At 34.6% G+C, this 16,892-nt stretch overlaps 2 protein-coding genes across 5 annotated transcripts; one reads left to right on the top strand and one right to left on the bottom strand.

Moving 5' to 3' along the window:
* Positions 1-741: 741 nt before the first annotated feature.
* On the bottom strand, positions 742-6,299 carry LOC110861958. Of its 3 annotated transcripts, none has more exons than XM_035845103.1 (5): positions 5,989-6,299; positions 4,905-5,925; positions 2,407-4,515; positions 2,138-2,329; positions 742-2,055 (listed from the first exon to the last, which is right to left on the bottom strand). In XM_035845103.1, exons 2-4 carry the CDS (start codon positions 5,173-5,175, stop codon positions 2,157-2,159), a joined length of 2,553 nt encoding a protein of 850 aa, XP_035700996.1. In that variant the 5' UTR covers positions 5,176-5,925; positions 5,989-6,299; the 3' UTR covers positions 742-2,055; positions 2,138-2,156. The 3 variants fall into 3 exon arrangements, with proteins under 3 accessions (XP_035700996.1, XP_035700995.1, XP_035700994.1); XM_035845102.1 differs by having other exon boundaries at positions 2,144-2,329; XM_035845101.1 differs by having other exon boundaries at positions 742-2,329.
* A 528-nt stretch (positions 6,300-6,827) lies between these two features.
* LOC110861917 (ephrin type-B receptor 1) lies at positions 6,828-10,034 on the top strand. 2 transcript variants are annotated; one of them, XR_004833305.1, is made up of 8 exons: positions 6,828-6,963; positions 7,033-7,179; positions 7,254-7,327; positions 7,395-7,583; positions 7,653-7,841; positions 8,077-8,383; positions 8,447-9,493; positions 9,564-10,034. XR_004833305.1 is itself a non-coding variant. In XM_035845104.1 (7 exons), exons 1-7 carry the CDS (start codon positions 6,864-6,866, stop codon positions 8,785-8,787), a joined length of 1,347 nt encoding a protein of 448 aa, XP_035700997.1. In that variant the 5' UTR covers positions 6,828-6,863; the 3' UTR covers positions 8,788-10,026. The 2 variants fall into 2 exon arrangements, 1 of the variants encoding a protein (XP_035700997.1); XM_035845104.1 differs by having other exon boundaries at positions 8,447-10,026.
* Positions 10,035-16,892: the final 6,858 nt, after the last annotated feature.

The following is a 16,892-nucleotide window of genomic DNA, read 5'->3' as shown; positions in this document are numbered from 1 at the left end:
TGGAAGAACTTTACACGACATACGACGCAGGAGTTTCGAAAGTGGATTGGAAATTTCCAGTTCTTCCAAAAATTAAAATATTGCATATATTTGCAGATATGTTTAAGAAAGTTAAATTCGAAAGTAGTCTCGGCTCAGGGTGTTTCGAAGGGATTGATTACCAGAAGTGTTTTCCTGTCTTGGAAAACTTGCATATTGACACGAGAACATATGATTTTTCTGGTATAACTGCATTTCTTCCGTTGGATGCTGACCAATATCAGGTATTGGAATCGCTGAAAGAAGTTGAAGTAAATTTTTTGCCATATGATTATTCTAACAATGGTTTGACAGAGTATCCGAAATCAGTTCAGGTTCGCATATACAGGCAATTGTTCGCTATCTTTCCAAACGCGAGAGATTCGATTAATAAGCAGTTAATGACAATTAATATGTCATAATTTGTTTTGTGTGTCGTTATGAAAGTTGCACATGTTTATCTAGCGAAGGTTACAAGTCTAGTTAATTTAATGTACTTGACAACTTGTTATGTAAGTATGCATGTATGTATAAATTATTGCTAAGCAGCATTGATTGATGTGTTGAATTCAGGTGTACTACATATATTACATGACAAATATTCAATATCAAAATTAGCATTTAAGTATGTATATTATGCTTTTGATCGATAAGATATAAATAATACCTACCTTTTAAGTTATCAACAAGTAAATGTTTTTATAAAACATAAACAAAATCGGATCACTCTTACTCGTCTTTTAATTTTTTATCGTAGCTATGATACAAATTATTACTTGCAACCCTATACTTAAATATGTACATATTTTCGTTAGCAAGAACTTGTCGTAGCTTAGCAACTATCAGTAATGTGTAAGTATGTGAAGTGAAGTGCATAAGACCATAGCTTTTAACGATCCAAAGTTCATATTTTATGACTTGAATTTTGATAGACTTTTAATACAAAATGTCCAAATTCAAATTTTTCATACATTTTCAATACATTAGATATTTTAGGATAAGAAAGTCAAGTACAATATTATAAAAGATGCGGTATCGTCACAGAAAAGCAGTGTCACTGTCATACTTATAAGATAAATAGTATCCTGAACATAAGTCGTACTAATTTAAGTAACGTTCTGAACCCTTCGTGCTAAAAATTTGTGTTATACAAACTTTCTACCACTATTAAATGTATAAAGTTAAAGCATGCATGATTGATGCTCTGTGTGCAATTGCATTTAAGTTGTATATGTCTCGTACAATTGCATAATGCAATTTGCATTGGCCGCGAATGAAGCTATAGAATTCTGCAAGTCATCGCTTTGTACCAGGATAAAATCTCTACCAAACCTCTCAAAAATTCGTGGTGGCAAGTACACTCAAAATAATTCTTTATAAGCGGCGGTGACCATATGTGACTCTGCCACCATGGTAATAAATTTGTTACCACAGGTTGTAAAGGTATTGCCAAGTTGGTAATATTTGTCACTCGCCAGCTGGCAACTATTGCCAGCCTGGTAATAAATGTACGACTGCTAAGCAACATATTTGTTACCATGGCGGTAGCGTCATATATATATATATAGTCACCGCCTGATAAAAGCCTGTTACCAGTTTATTTTGAGTGTACTTAGAGAGGAATTTTTTCAAATGCTTACTAGTAAAAGGATAATTTTTTATTCATCATGTTAGCAAAAAAACCTTTAAGACGAACCTTGTGATTTTTTTGTGGATCAGTACTGTATTTACTAGGATTTCTCATGGGGGGTCTAATTATAAGTTAATGGGAAAAGAGCTTGTTTGCTCCATATACAAGTAAAATTTATTTACCTGCCGAAGGACAGCGTGTATCTTCAATAAAATTTTAAGTAACTACTAATCAATTTGTTCTTCTTCTTCCCCCGGTGTCCTCAGAGAGAGGAGTATTGTATCTTTTATGTTGTCTGCTTTATTTCATCTGAACTTGGTAGCCAACCAAGTTGAGACATATTTGTTGGTTTGGTTTTGGGTTGGTTTTGCATACACAGATTATTATGGTGGAAGACCTGGTGGTCCCTGACAGTACAAAGTTAAGATCGAGTGTGGGAACATAAATATACTTAGATATGTGTAATATCATACTAAATTTTTGTATTACCCTTACAGTATTCCGAATCCTATGCATTTAATAGATAAGGCGCTTCAAAATTATTTAATTGATCACGATGTCTTTTCTTCATATACAACTTCTCCATGAATTGTTTCCTTTTCAGGGCAGCCTTATTTTCCTTATAGCTGTGTAATAAAGTGTTGGGTTGATCCCTTGGATATATAATTTGGGAAAATCGATCTGTAATCAAAGATGATGTTTTATTTACAATTGATTAATTAAAATTGAAGTCTTTTTAAATAATTTGACCTATGTACCTCTTTCTTTACTTGTCAAAGGAGTTGAACTTGGATCATGGTCATTTCTGGTGGCAACGCCTCCAGGTTGAACTTTAGCCACACTTTCAGGTGGTGGAAGTAACTTGTATACCTTCAACGTTTCCTTGTGTTCATTTCCATAACATTCTCTCCGATAACTATGAACTTCCTTCAAAATTTTAAGACCTTCTTCAGTTGCCTCATCTGTTCCAATCCGTACTAAGCAACGGCCTAAATTGAATTGTGCAGTCCTTCTCAGATCGATATTTTTGATTTTAACCGCGATTCGAAATTGATCAATTGCCTTCTCAAACAAATCCCGTTTATAAAAGTAGTATCCTAGTGTTCGAACGGATTCTAGATATTCTGATTCAGGCTGTAATCTTTGCTGAATCAATTCCTCCAATGTTTCTTCTGCTTCCTTAAACCGACCCAATTCAATGTAAGCGCTTGCTATATTCCTTCTAGTTATAAAAACTTTGGGGTGTCCCTTAAATGAATCGCCATATAGTTGGCGCTGTTGATCCAAAACCTTTTGAAAACATTTCAGGGCGGCTTTATGCTCTTTCTTGTAATAGTGAATTCCCCCAATAGAATTTAGAATCCCTACTGAATATGCCGCATGTTCCCCAAATGCTTCACAGGAGCCTTGATACATTTCTTTATAGATTGTCATGGCGGTGTCCGTATCCCGAAATCTGGTAAGTGCTGAGGCATATTGTTTCGATAGATCCATCCCGATTTTAAGAGTCTTGTGTCCCGAAAAGCTACACCATTTGTGTACAGCTTCTGTAAAGCATAATTTTTCTCGGAACAGAGTTAACCCTTCTAAGCGTTTTACTATGCTCAATCCCACTGCCAAGATATGTTCTGGTTCTTTATCGTTGTTGGTTTGCAAAAGTTGAGGAAAGATGTGCACAAATTGAAGAAGTTCTAATTGAGAAAAGTCACTAACCTCATCGGTCTTGCTGAATATGAATGTTGTTAACCATTTTAGAGCATCCCCGTTTTGATCACATAATTGTTTCAAGTACGGTTGCGCTGCTGAGCTAACCTCAAAAAATTCGTCATCTTCATCATCGACGAAGGAGATTAACAAAGCCTGTTTAAGGATTGCCAGAGTGGGCCTGAGCTCGTTATTCTCATTCTCTGGTAAGATTTTCTTGATAAGTGCGATACTTATTTCTTGAGGTCTTAAATGTGCTAATATTTGAAGCAGTTTCCAAGCATATGGTTTCTCCTGCATATTATTAATTACAACCTTCAGAGTATCGGAAAGGCAGTTTTGAAATTGTTTGCTTGTTTCGCTTCCGTTACTTCCGCTTGTTCTGGAATTTTCCAATAGTTTTATAAATTCTGTAAGTGAGAGGGGAATGGAGCTAATCTCGCTATTCTTTTTTCTAATGTATGATGCAGCATACTCCAGAGCAATGGGGTAATTGTGGGCCATAGCGCAAATTAATTTTAGATTATTCAAATTTTCTGGTTTGACAATTTTTATTCTTAGTAAACTTTGCAAATATTCGTTTGCTTCTGAATCGGATAGGGGATCGATTTTCCTTGCTTCGCCCTTGTCTTCTAATTCAGAACTTTTAAAACGGATAACTGCAACTATCATTACTTCATTTCTGCAAGTTTCCAGTAAGCTCAATAAGTCATATTGTTTTATAATAGATTCTTGACAATTCTCCAGGATCAGAATCCATTTGCATTTTGCGAGTTTATAAATTTCATTCGAAATGACCCCCAGCAAATTGTTTGGTTTCCATGTCTCCAACTTCTTCAGATTTACGGGCAGAGAGATTTTATGTATATCCTGAATATATTTTCCAAAGGAGGCACAATCGTTATGAAAATTTAATGCATTGATGCAATCCAAGGAAGCACACGCAAGATCATCAATTGATTTACTGGTTTCCAAGATAAACTGTGACACAGTCCTGCTCTTGCCCATCCCTTCTAATCCATAGACAGTAACGAAGTTAGATTTTGGCTGCGAATACTGTTCCCTAAGCCACTTGATGTTGTCACCTCCGCCGAAAAATTTGCCGGGATAATTCTTCATATGAAAGCGAATGGGAGAATGGAAGGACATTCCGGTTAACCGGTCTGAAATTATGAATCAGTTTTCTATATCAATTCACCCATTTTCATTTACTCTATCTATGGCATCGAGCCATGCAAATTATATTGTTATCTAATTAATTATTTATTTATTAATTATTTCTAATTTATACTAGAAATAACCATTATTACAATCGCAACATCTATTGCACATAAAAGAAAAGAATAGAATTTAGAATATGAACAAAATTTAATGCACCACCATGTCCTCCATATTATATAGCTGAAACTTTCTTAAGTATACGAGACAACGTAATAGCTAAAACTCTCACTACGGCAGTGGGCCATTAAATACATGCCATATAATATTGGACACGCTCTTAGGCATTTGGTATATATATAAATGCAAAATATAAAAATGGAAGTAATCATACCATATAATTTTGCATGCTGGCAATTTTTCAATTCATGCAATAGTTTTTTTTCAAAATCCTCAGACTTCTCACTCATACCGTAATCTACTAGATCATTAATTAGACTATATGGCTGCAATTCGCCATGACGTAGCTTATCTTCCAAAATTCTCAAACTAACAGCACGTGTAGGATCTAATATTCTCCCATAAATCTCTTTCCAGTCAAGAAGTAGAGGATCTTCCAAGTGAGCCTTTTTAATTTGCTGGATTCTTTTCAACAAATTATCCATTTTGAAAAATATTACAAGAAACGAAAGAAGTGGACAAAAACTAATTGCATCAACAAGTTCTGCAATTGGCTCGCTATTGACGGAGGATAAATCATTTCAATATATAAAGATACTCACATCCTGCTTTGATAAGTATGCTTTGATAAGGCTGGACAAATATACAACCGCTTTTCTAAACACTGATTAAACGGTTGGCATAATAAAACTGATAAGAATTATAAACAAAATATCGCTTTTATCTGTTAATCGATAATAGTGGTATTCCTGCATGCATACATACAATTATGCAAAGTGTTCACCCTATATGTTGGAATTTTCAGAAAAATTTTAAAACAGGTTGATAATATACAGAACGACATCTTTCATTCAGGATAATTACATATATGCAGGATAAAAATATGTATGTATATTTTAGTGGCACATTACTCAAAAACAAAATATGCAGGTTGATTTAAGTGTTTTTTTTAGCCTCAAAATAAGAAATTTAGGTATGGCGCTTTCATAAATATCAATTTTAATTGATCGAATTGATTGATCGAATCCTTTATTGTTTGTAATTATCAACTGTTTGTTATTTGTTTACAAATAAAACTTTATTAATTATGCATACATGTTGCAGAATAATTATATCTCGAATAGAAAATCCAGTATTTACTACAATTTTCTCTTTAACCACTCCTTAAGAGAATGTCCCAATTGGGTTCGAACCAACAATCTTTGGGATCGGAAGGAACTCACTTTGTAATTGACCTTAAACAAAGAAGAAGATTATTTAAGAAATCAATTTATTTTAATATAATAAAAATAATATACCTGCAGTGGTAGTAAAATCCGCAATGGTCAACTCCATAACCAAATCATGTAAAGTTGCATTTCCTCCACTTTTCTTGATCCATCGCTCCAATATTTTCGAGATGGCCTGCCCATTGTTAAAATTTCTCATGTCGACATCTTCCAACTTAGCCGTACCAGACAGAACAATACAAAATTGGTACCATTTTTCTTTAACAGCGCAATCCTTCCGAAGCGCGTCGGCAACTTGAGTTAACGGAAATTTGGACATTACACGAGGAGATGATCAAGTAGTAGCTGGGGTGGAATTGGGGACAATATTATTCTTCAACAGCCAGATTGTAACCTACTCAGTTAGCACACAGATTGGGCATTTCTCGCAACTAAGGAAACGATGGAAGAACCTAAAATACCATGTTGACAAATAAAGAGCAATGACTTTTATTTTACTTTTATTTACTTTTATTTTTGGATCAGGCTATGTAAATAAGTTTGTACAGTAGATATATATTTCTATTTTATCCGTTATGTATGTATGTTGGTTATGAATCGTTTGCCTTAGTTTACTCTTATTGACGGACCTACATACAATAAATATATGTATTGACTTATCTTTCTCATTCAGAAAATTGGTAACATAAAATTCAATCGAATGTACAAATATGCTTTTTGAGCTAATAAAAACTTGATAACCCAATTGTATTGTATTGTATTTTCACACCGATTAACCTGACAAATCATTTATTTGACGGCGATACCATGTCCTGGTTTACATCAATGTAAACAGTAAATGCAATCAGCCCGATGGGCTCCTTATATATTTATGTGGTATACAGTTACCTGTTTAGTAGCAGGATGGATTTAATCGAGCAAGTTTCAAAGTATGGAATGAAAATATGGCAAATCAATCAATACTTATTCAAAAATTTGCAACACATTCTGTTTACAAAACTGGAAAAATTCTGGGGCAAGGATCTTTTTCTGTGGTTGATAAACGTAAGTACGTAAATTTTTAGAAAGTTATATCACATCAAAAATAATATTTTATTTGATTATTTTAATTAGGAATTTTGGGGGGTAATTATGTCGCTATTAAAACAATAAGAAGGCAAAGCAATATACTTTGTCAAGTTAACGAAATTAATATTTTAAGTCGGCTTTGCCATGATAATGTTGTTAAAATGTTTGGTGTCCTTGATGATCCAGATCCAGGTAAAATAATTTTTAACAATTTAAATTTAAAATCTAATTACTTAGTATCTGTACTGATAAATGCAATATTGAAGATACCAAAATCGTACTGGAATATCTAGAATGCGGTTGCTTATTTGAATATGTGTTAAAGACAGAAATGACTGAGGTATGTATATGTACAGCGATATCTACTTAATTAAAGTGGATTGACTTATCAAATTAATTGATTCCAGTCGGATCAACTAATTATACTCAAAGGTATCTCCAAAGGTATGCAATATCTGCACGAGATGAATGTGATCCACAGGGACCTCGCATCCAGAAATATATTGTTGGGGTCGCAATTGACTGCAAAAATTTCAGATTTTGGGTTCAGCGTGCTTACAACTGTTGCCAATTTTTACGCATATTTCGAATATTCGGTGAGTGCCTGGAAGATAATTTTATACAAGCAGAATATCATTTAAACTGTTACACTGTGGGACGTTTAGAAAGAAGAACTTAATCGCATGCCATATCGCTATCTTCCTCCTGAGAGCGTTGCAGGGCTACTTGATACACCTGGGACAAAGTGCGTCTACTCTAAATCTGGAGATGTTTGGTCATATGCTGCAATAATTTATGAAATGATGGTGCCCGGGAAGGTTCCATTTCATGAATTTGGGACAAACAATGTGGTGGTATGAATAAAATTCTTGTTGGAACACCTCAGATATTTGTAGCTAATGGAGAGGAGAATCTGCTTTCTGGACAATCGAGCTTAGATTCAGGGTCTCCTAAACACAGTGGTTTATGCATTTCCTGAAAAAAACATCGATTAAACATACGATTTTTAAACGCCGTCAAAGCATACTCCATTTTTTGATCAAGTTCTGATCCAAAAAACACTGAGGTAATGATGTTTTATTTTGACAGGAAATTGTACGACGAATTTGCAAAGGATTCTATCCAATGTGTTGCCCTACCAAATCAAATAGCTTTATGAGTAATTTATCACAAGCAATATTTAAATGTCCGCGAGATCAACGACCGACTTTCGAAGAGATTCTAAAGACCATTGAGAATCGTCTGGAATGTTTATCCGTCAATGATTTCGCAATTTCACATCAGCCAATCTCCCAAGCACAAAAAACCGAAGATGGAACCAACATGACCAACGTTGCTTTAGGGAGTGTGGACAGCGGGATTGGTAGCACATCATTTAGCATGGATAGTACTTGTGGTATTGATGTTATTACTAATTTGCTTTTTAACAAGATTATTAAACTCATCTTGCTATCTATAGATAACGACGAATTGGACCAATTAAAGAACTGTTCCGATATTAAAGCTGCAGTTGTGCTTCAAAATGTCACAACCGTTTTGCCCGACATGGATTTTGCAGAGGGAATTTTTAAAAAGTTTGGAAGACCGAACCTTAAAATTAATGCGATTAAAAGACTAAGCTCTAAATCACTCGCGATCGTGGTTAAGAGCAGATCCAGTAATACAACAATGAATCCTGAAATGATTAAGGCCTTGTCCTCCATGGTGAATGACATTAAAGCATGCTCCTCTGTGTACAGTAGTTCAATAAAGGTAGATTTATATAATCGTGAGGAATTTAACCTTGACGAAACTGGTTGATGGTTTATGTCGGTGCTAAGCTTAGAAACTACGCTTGGTTAATTTCTAAAAGGTTATTTTTAACAAGTATATAATTACAGTGTGTGACACTATTGACTCACTTAAAAAACGCCAGCGTGATGTTTTTGTTCCCGCATGTTATATTTCTTTATCCAAATCTTTTTTTCCAACTGGGGAATAATAATTTTCCGTCAAGAACAGAAATTCACATTTAAATACAAACATTACAAGGAGGCAGATAAATTGCTCGAAAATTGCAAGTTTCCGTAAACACCATGAGATGTTTGAAGGACCGACATTTTGTGACTGGCAAAAGCGTCCTTGCAGAACCACAGTGCTTTAACCTACCACTAAGAATATAAAGAAAAACAAGGAACATGACTAACCCAGATACGTAGGAGTATGTAGTTTCAAAACGTACACTACATACTTCTCAATCCGTTTATGGATAAGTTAAATTAAAATAAATTGCATTACAATACTAATATGAATTACATTTACATTACAATTAATTTCAATTAAATTTCAATTATGCACAAAGATTTGCGGTTAACAATAAGAATATTGAATAACCGTCCTGTTACTTATGTATGTACATATTTCCGTCTGCAAGAATTTGTCGTAGATTAGCAACTAACAGTAATGCAGTTACAAATTTATATGATGCTAAAAATTTTCACAAAACCAGGACAGGGTGTTTTTACAAGTAACAAATTTTATTATATATTGTATTAAATTTTTAATCCGATTTTAATAATTTTTTTTCTTATTTTTAGCTTACACACCAAAAATTTACTTGGATTCCACAATTTCTCCAATAATTTCAATAGCTTCAATTTTAGTTAGTGCCCCCTACATAAAATAAATAGCACATTCTTATCTTTTCTATCGAGAAATATCTACATGCAAAACATACCACTGGCAAATCCACAGCAGCCCGGGCCGGGTAGTTTTCCGCGAAGACTAAAATAAAATAAATCCTATTTGCACAAATTTACGAAGCTTACCTTACAAGTAAGACAAGTTTAGTAATTGCAAGTCTAATATTTTACTTGCAAAATTTCATAAGGTAAATACGTAAATCAGTGACGTCTTGTTGTTTTGAAAAAATTGACGGTTTGTATGACACAATCATATTTATTTAAAATCACATAGTCAAAGGTTTTATGAGCTTTTATCAAATTTGGAAAAATAGAAACAAATAAGTAAATACAATTTCAAATTTATTTTACCAGATTACAATTTTACGTAAGAATGTTGAATAAAAATGTGCATCACTGTTAGGATGGTCACCTGCTTGCATTTGTTTTTAGGTGGGCGATTCAATAGTGGACGGCCCCATTATTCAGCTGAATAGGTGTTGCACCTTAATGGTGCAAGCACAAGCCTCGAGTGAAATGCAGATTAATTTGATAAGATTATAGGCTTATTAAAATGCTTAAATACGCTTCCTCGAATATCATTCATAAATTTCGTGCATATGAAAACGATATCAATTATTATTAAGTGAGAATGCCTCTGAGTGATAATAACCTAACTCACACAATTTTTAGAAGACTTATCTGAAAATTATAAATATTAGCCAGATAACAGCAGCAAGTTTGCAATTTGTAGCAAACAAAAGTTCAACATGACATGGGGTGTTCGATGATCGATGAAATTACCACGGAATCCGATTTTTAGATCAGAAATTGCTATAAGCTTTTTCAACTTGGCGCGACTTGCCACACCAGTTGTTGCGGCATCACTATGTTTTCGCATATCTCGAACAAACTTGCCCGATGAGACGTTCACTTTTCCGGAAACGGTGGAGATGAAGCCGTAGATCGGGATAGAATTAAGATAACCAACGGGTAACAAAAGGAGTCCTGGATTGGTTAGAAAGTCTCTCCAGAGTCGAATAAAGATCACTGTGCAGCAAGTACACACCAAGGTCAAGGTGGTCAACACAACGGGTAGAAAGAATGTTCGAAAAATGCCGTTAAACTGGATTTCTAGCAGGCAGGTTTTGTCTATTTATTTTGTCTTTGGAATATTTTCTGATGAATTGTTTAGAATATGAATTATATAACAAATCTGCGGCCATTTTAAAATTACTATCAACGGATTTCCGTTCAGTTTGCTTGTTGTGCACAATCATAATATGAAATGAAATATTTGTTAATATTTGGAAATATTCAGAGGGCGACGATGCTGATGATATTGGACCTTTATTATGTAGGTGGAATTTATTTAATTATTTTAATCGCACATCCAAGACTCACCTGTGATATCCTTTTTTAAGGTTTAGTTTATTGTACATAACCTTCAGCATATCAGAATTCCACTTAACCGAATGGACGAAGAATATTAGGTCTAGAATTATTATATTTGAATACTTACAAGTATTTTTGTACAATACATGACTTTGTAATGTATTCTGTACCTTGTTCTACGACTACTTGGACCGCCTACCGTTTGGATTACCATTTCAATGCATTTTAAACGACACGATTATGTTGCGCTAATAATTATATAATGATTAATACTACGAACTTCAAGCTAAGATTTATCTGTAAATTATCTATAAGTTAATTATTTTATCTATATCTGCTTTGTCAAATTTTTATTCGAGTTATGTCTGCAGGTGTCTAGAGCTGAAAATCAGTACATGTGCTGACGCTCGTCCGACACCTTTAATAAAAACCTATCAATCAATCAATCAATCAATCAATCAATCAATACAAGTAAGTACATACATAATTTATTAAATATACAAATCTAGTTTTATTACGTATTAGTGGGTCACATATTATCGTGGTAATTCTAAAAAGACTGAAATACAAGTGATCATCACTTACTAGGGGTACTAGGCATCTGTTACCTGGACCTAGCTATGCCACTATATACATTGGATGCATTTTTTAATAGTAGTCAGGCAATGTAACAAAATTTACGTGTAAAAATGACATTTGGTCACTCTATGACGATTTTTGTGACGAGCGCAAGGCATCATTTTGCTGCCTGTGGGGGGTTGTGGGAGTCGAGCTGGCTCACCCCACTCAACGTAAAGACGCGTCCCACACCACTCCTCTTGCTTCATATTGTTTTTTTCTCACTTTCACTTTCACAATTTTTTTTGCTTTTGATTGTATTAAACTTTATATTGTGACCTCAGTGCTAATGACAGAGACATGATAATGTAAATAATACATATGTATGCATGTGGAGGAAAAATTCATTGACACACATACAAATTTAGAAAAGAAGCTCTTCACATAATTTTCGTTTTTTTTGTAAATCCGAATTTCTAAAATAAATATATAAATATATATGTTCTGCATTTTCACGTAAGGTTGAGCCTTGGCAGAAATTGAGATTTTCATACGTTCCGTCTAAACTTCGTAGGTCAGTTAAAATATACCCAAAAAATTTTATCTCGATCATTTGGCGTGAAAGCTCGCCATATATTTTATTGAGTAAAATTAATTTTAAAATCTTTCACGACAAATTAGTTTGATTATTGATCTGAATAATAATTCAATTGAATATTCTGCATCCGATAGTTGCAAAAATTACTAAAATTCATTTTATTTAACAAAATGTTTAGATATTTTGGATATCTTTCACGCCAAATAGTCGAGATTATATTTTTTGTGTGCATTAATTTAACTGACAGAACAGAAGGTGTTCGCGAGATATTCATATGAGGCAGGGTGAGAATGATTTGAGCAGGAGTCACAAATATGTAAACAGTCCTGTCGCCATCCTCATTATCCAATTTGTAATGTCTCCCCACAAGTTCTTTTTCTCCCCAAAACCTGTTGTCCTTCAAAATGTGACCTGTAATTATTTGTGTGTGTGCCTGTTTGTGATTGGTGCTCTGTGTCTTGGAGGTCGCCCTTCTGGTCCACCTCACCTAAATTATTGTGTAAAACTTGAACCATTCTCATTTCTGTGTGCGAGGAGGAACATTAGGCCCAGTCACTTCTAAATTGAGAATCACAATTTGTAATAATATTGATACCTGTGACACAATTAAAAACTCTAAATTGTAAAATTACTCCTCGTATTTGCCTTATCGTCGCACACATTATTACGCCGCCACACCCACCACCACCGTCGCCACATTGCACACTACATAATAATAATAAGTCCTCTCTCTCATTGTCGCCAAGTCATAACATCACACATTCTCACGAACATAAATGGTCTCGCCCTGAGTGTATAGTATTTCAAGAACAGAAGGAAAGTGGCGTATGTAGTTTCATGAAAATTTCAATTTCTGCCAAGGCTTAACTGTACATGGAAGAACAGTATATGTTCATCTTCATACGTAACAATTTAATATAAATTTGATAAATAATATTATATGTACTTATGCATATAAAGCGAAATTGTTTGAAGGGGTTTTTCCTAAATTTGTATTTGTGTTTAATCAGTTTTTTATTCCAGATGCATATGTACATATGTATTTACATAATCATGTCTGTTATCAGAACTGTGGTCGCAATATAAAATTTTGCACAAAAGTGAAAAATATTGAAGTGACAGTGAAAAACAAAGTAATATATGTAAAGCGAGAGGAGTGGTGGAGACGCGTTGTTACGTTGAGTGGTGTGAGCGTTCTCCACTCCCACAACCCCTCACAGGTAGCAAAATAGCAGCCTTGCGCTCGTCACAAAAATCGTCATGAGTGACAAATGTCATTTTTAAACGTAAATTTTGTTACATTGCCTGATACTATTACAAAATGCATCTAATGTATATGGTGCATAGCTAGGTCAGGTACAGATGCCTAGTACCCCTAGTTAGTGATGGTTAATTCAAAAGAATCCTACATATGTAAGCCGGCTTCATTTATAAGTTTTCTTTAAATTATTCATCGACTTGACGTTGTTTTTTTTAACTTAAGCGTTGCCTGTACATATTTTGTTAGAATTAGTACGACGATATTTACATGTTATCATACATATTCAATCCTACTACGTATATATGAACGAGTAGGTACAAGTATGCATCATAGTGCTTCACATCCAGGCATATTTATGTCTTTTATACTTGTATCATTCCAGTTTATTGTAGAGCACACTTGATAATAAATGTTATACGCCAAACGGCACATTATTTTTTATTAAAGACCATAGAAAATGAGACTAATGAAATTCCGCAGAGTATTAAGCAATTGGAGCATTGCCGAACTTTATGGTACACATCGATAGATAATGGCATTGCGAGTAATCTCATTTCTAAATAGGATGGAATTTTCACGCCCCAGAAACACGTGCTCATTTGACTAAATTGGAAGCGGCAAGATGATGAATTTGAATCTATCCTATTTATATTTAGATTATCAATAGTACATATTTAGGGTCCTATGGGGTAAATGAGAGGAATTTATAGAATTTTTCTATCTTATGTGTATAATTGCCTAGCCACAAAGGTTGGAAAATTCATTTACCCCAGACGACCTTAGATAAGTTAGATAGGTAAGTATACATATATGTATGTATATACTTATAAATACCTATGCATGACGCGCATTTATTTCGTTTATTATGTAATTATACCAGATTACAGTCACGGATTTACTATTTTTTGCTGGTTGAATTCAAGATTAATTATCCAAGTATTGCGACTTACCGACAATTTATGTACATATTGACACAAATATTGCATTCATGTCACAACTCAAGTGTGCCTCGGTTAAGGTTGGATTATCTGATTAGTGCGAACTACTTATGGGCGGCTGACACAAATAAATCAATTATCTAAGTGAATAAAAGGCAGCCTATTTAAGCCATTTATTACGTCATACTTAGTTAGTCGTATAATATTCTTGGTGCCCGTTAACATATTCTCAATTTTCTCCTGCATCTGCATAACAATTGTGTGGATTCACGCAATGCCTGCTAAATCAGTAAGCTAATTGTATAATTAGTTCAAATTTTTATAAAAAAGTTGATCCATTAATTTCAGGTCGTAGTATTTTTCCTTGCCGTGGTTATCCTTCTTGTCCAGGACGGCATTGCACAAACCAAACCTATGACTTATGATTGCAAAAAGAATGGGTTTTTCGCAATAGATACACAGACAAAGAAAGATAATTTTTGCCCCTGGATAGCTGAATTTTGTCGGCGGATTGTCGCAAAACCTGTCAACTGTCCTGTTGGCAATTCCATCTGCGACTTTGTCCGCTGTACGTTCATCCACAGTATGGGGTTTTCTCGACCGTATTTTACAAATGTGCTGAAGAAGTGCTACCAACGGATGACTTGTACCAGTTTGATGAAGTCAAACAAGCATGCTTTATGGTTTGTGATGAGTATTTATTTACTCATTCTTAATACTTGATACGGTTGATTAACAATTTGTGAATTATGTTTCCTAATATAGCTGCCAGCAGCTGGATAAGTTTCTGGGATACAGCGTGGCTGAGACGATTTAATGGCTTCCGATACTTCGTCATTGTAACTTAATCAGATATTGCAAAAAACAAACTAGGCAAAATTTGAAAGTGTCTTTCTTTTAATTATTTTTAACTTATTAAGTCCTAAGAGATTCGCAGCTGACATTACATACGAACTTTTGAAACATACAATAAGATATAGTCTGAACTGGATACGTACACATGTCAACCATATCTGTTATATATAGATATACAATAACACGATGTATTTCTCTTAAGTACAGTCTAATAACTACGCTTACATCATACCTTATCACTAGCTGGAAAATGGCAAAAACAATACAAAATCCTATATGCAATAAAGATAAATTGGTAGCCAACATAATCTAAGGATAACGTTATTCATAAGTTGTACGAATGAACCAGAAGGCGTAAACGTGAACTGGACTCTATCCCACCGCCACTCTTGGTCCATACGATAACAAAATCCCGTTATTTACTCAAACCCGTTCTCATTGTCCGACTTCAATCGGGTTGCAAATTACATCGTAACGCTGCCACATAATCCAGGTTGCCCAGGATTGAAAAAAAAAAAAAAAAACTCCTTTCTGCCACAGGCATTTTGGGATTTGGCTAATTGCACTGCTTCCAAGAGTTGGGCATTGGTTTCTAGGATCAGTAATCCCTTGCCAGAGCAGGGGGCATGGGAGCTGGCCAACTCGTGTCATTTGAAGTTACGTTGAGTGTGAATGGCTTCATAGCGCTTGAAATTATATTAGCGATGCTATTTATACACTGAAAATTTAATCTGGTGACAACCGATTACCTGTCTGTGATAATATTAAGTACATAGATACACAATGATAATAAATCGTAACCGAAGTAGAGTAATTTTTGCCATTGTTTCTTTCTTCGTAAATGGTCAGAATTTTCTCTAAAGCCAGTAACAGATTTCATTACCATGCGTATTAGCGTCATACGTATTAGTATCGAGTCATAATCGCTTGTTACCAGTTAAAAAAAATATGACATCGAGTAATCTTATCTGGGAACATACTAACGGAGCCCATCTCGATGGAATACTTTCGCCAGACATATCTGATCCTCCGCTTCGGTATGGAAACCCAGTCTCGCGTTTATGGCAGATTATGATCCTGATTGCAGGAGCTGGACCGAAATAAAAAATGGTGTGATTCCTTTTTTTTATCCCAGCGTCCGCGGTCGGAGCAGAGATTCCACTAAATAGAATAGTTTGTTTTAAGATAAAATAGCTATAAGAATGTTTCCAGAAATTTGGCATGCCACTTTACACCATGTTACATACAAGGCTTCAGCAATCCCGATAATTGCTCTCTATTAATTTACCATAATTGCATCCGACGTGACACCCCCAACACAAACCGGTGTATCGTTATGTATTTGCTTGCTGCTTTTGGGAAGGTCGAAGCTTTTGACGACACCGCGACCACTGGGATTAGGTTTTTGGAGACAATACGAAGAACTCACCAAAAATGTTCAATATATTGGGTTACTGCATATTCAAATACACTGTTGTTATTTAATTAGTAACTGCAATAAATCATGAAAGTATTCTTACCTCTTGTGTGGCGACTTGCAGGCTTTTTGGGTAACCAAATTCTGTAACTTTGCATTATTTCGCCGACGAGAAGGATGGGCAATTATTTGGATTGAGTCGGAATCTCCAAATTCAAGGTAC

The sequence above is a fragment of the Folsomia candida genome, unplaced genomic scaffold (assembly GCF_002217175.1).
Source record: "Folsomia candida strain VU population unplaced genomic scaffold, ASM221717v1 Fcan01_Sc047, whole genome shotgun sequence".
NCBI classification, from domain to species: domain Eukaryota; kingdom Metazoa; phylum Arthropoda; class Collembola; order Entomobryomorpha; family Isotomidae; genus Folsomia; species Folsomia candida.
The sequence above is the reverse complement of the archived record's forward strand: the minus strand, read 5'-3'. Positions and strand labels throughout refer to the sequence as shown.

Bases quoted from the DNA above. Each gene is read 5' to 3' on its own strand.
- LOC110861958 (XM_035845101.1), bottom strand. From the start codon at position 5,175: ATGGATAATTTGTTGAAAAGAATCCAGCAAATTAAAAAGGCTCACTTG. The intron at 4,516-4,904 runs GTATGATTACTT...TCATAATTTCAG, and splicing joins CCAGCATGCAAAATTATATG to ACCGGTTAACCGGAATGTCC. The intron at 2,330-2,406 runs GTACATAGGTCA...CTTTGATTACAG, and splicing joins TTTGACAAGTAAAGAAAGAG to ATCGATTTTCCCAAATTATA.
- LOC110861917 (XM_035845104.1), top strand. From the start codon at position 6,864: ATGGCAAATCAATCAATACTTATTCAAAAATTTGCAACACATTCTGTT. The intron at 7,180-7,253 runs GTAAAATAATTT...GCAATATTGAAG, and splicing joins CCTTGATGATCCAGATCCAG to ATACCAAAATCGTACTGGAA. The intron at 7,842-8,076 runs GTATGAATAAAA...TTATTTTGACAG, and splicing joins TTGGGACAAACAATGTGGTG to GAAATTGTACGACGAATTTG.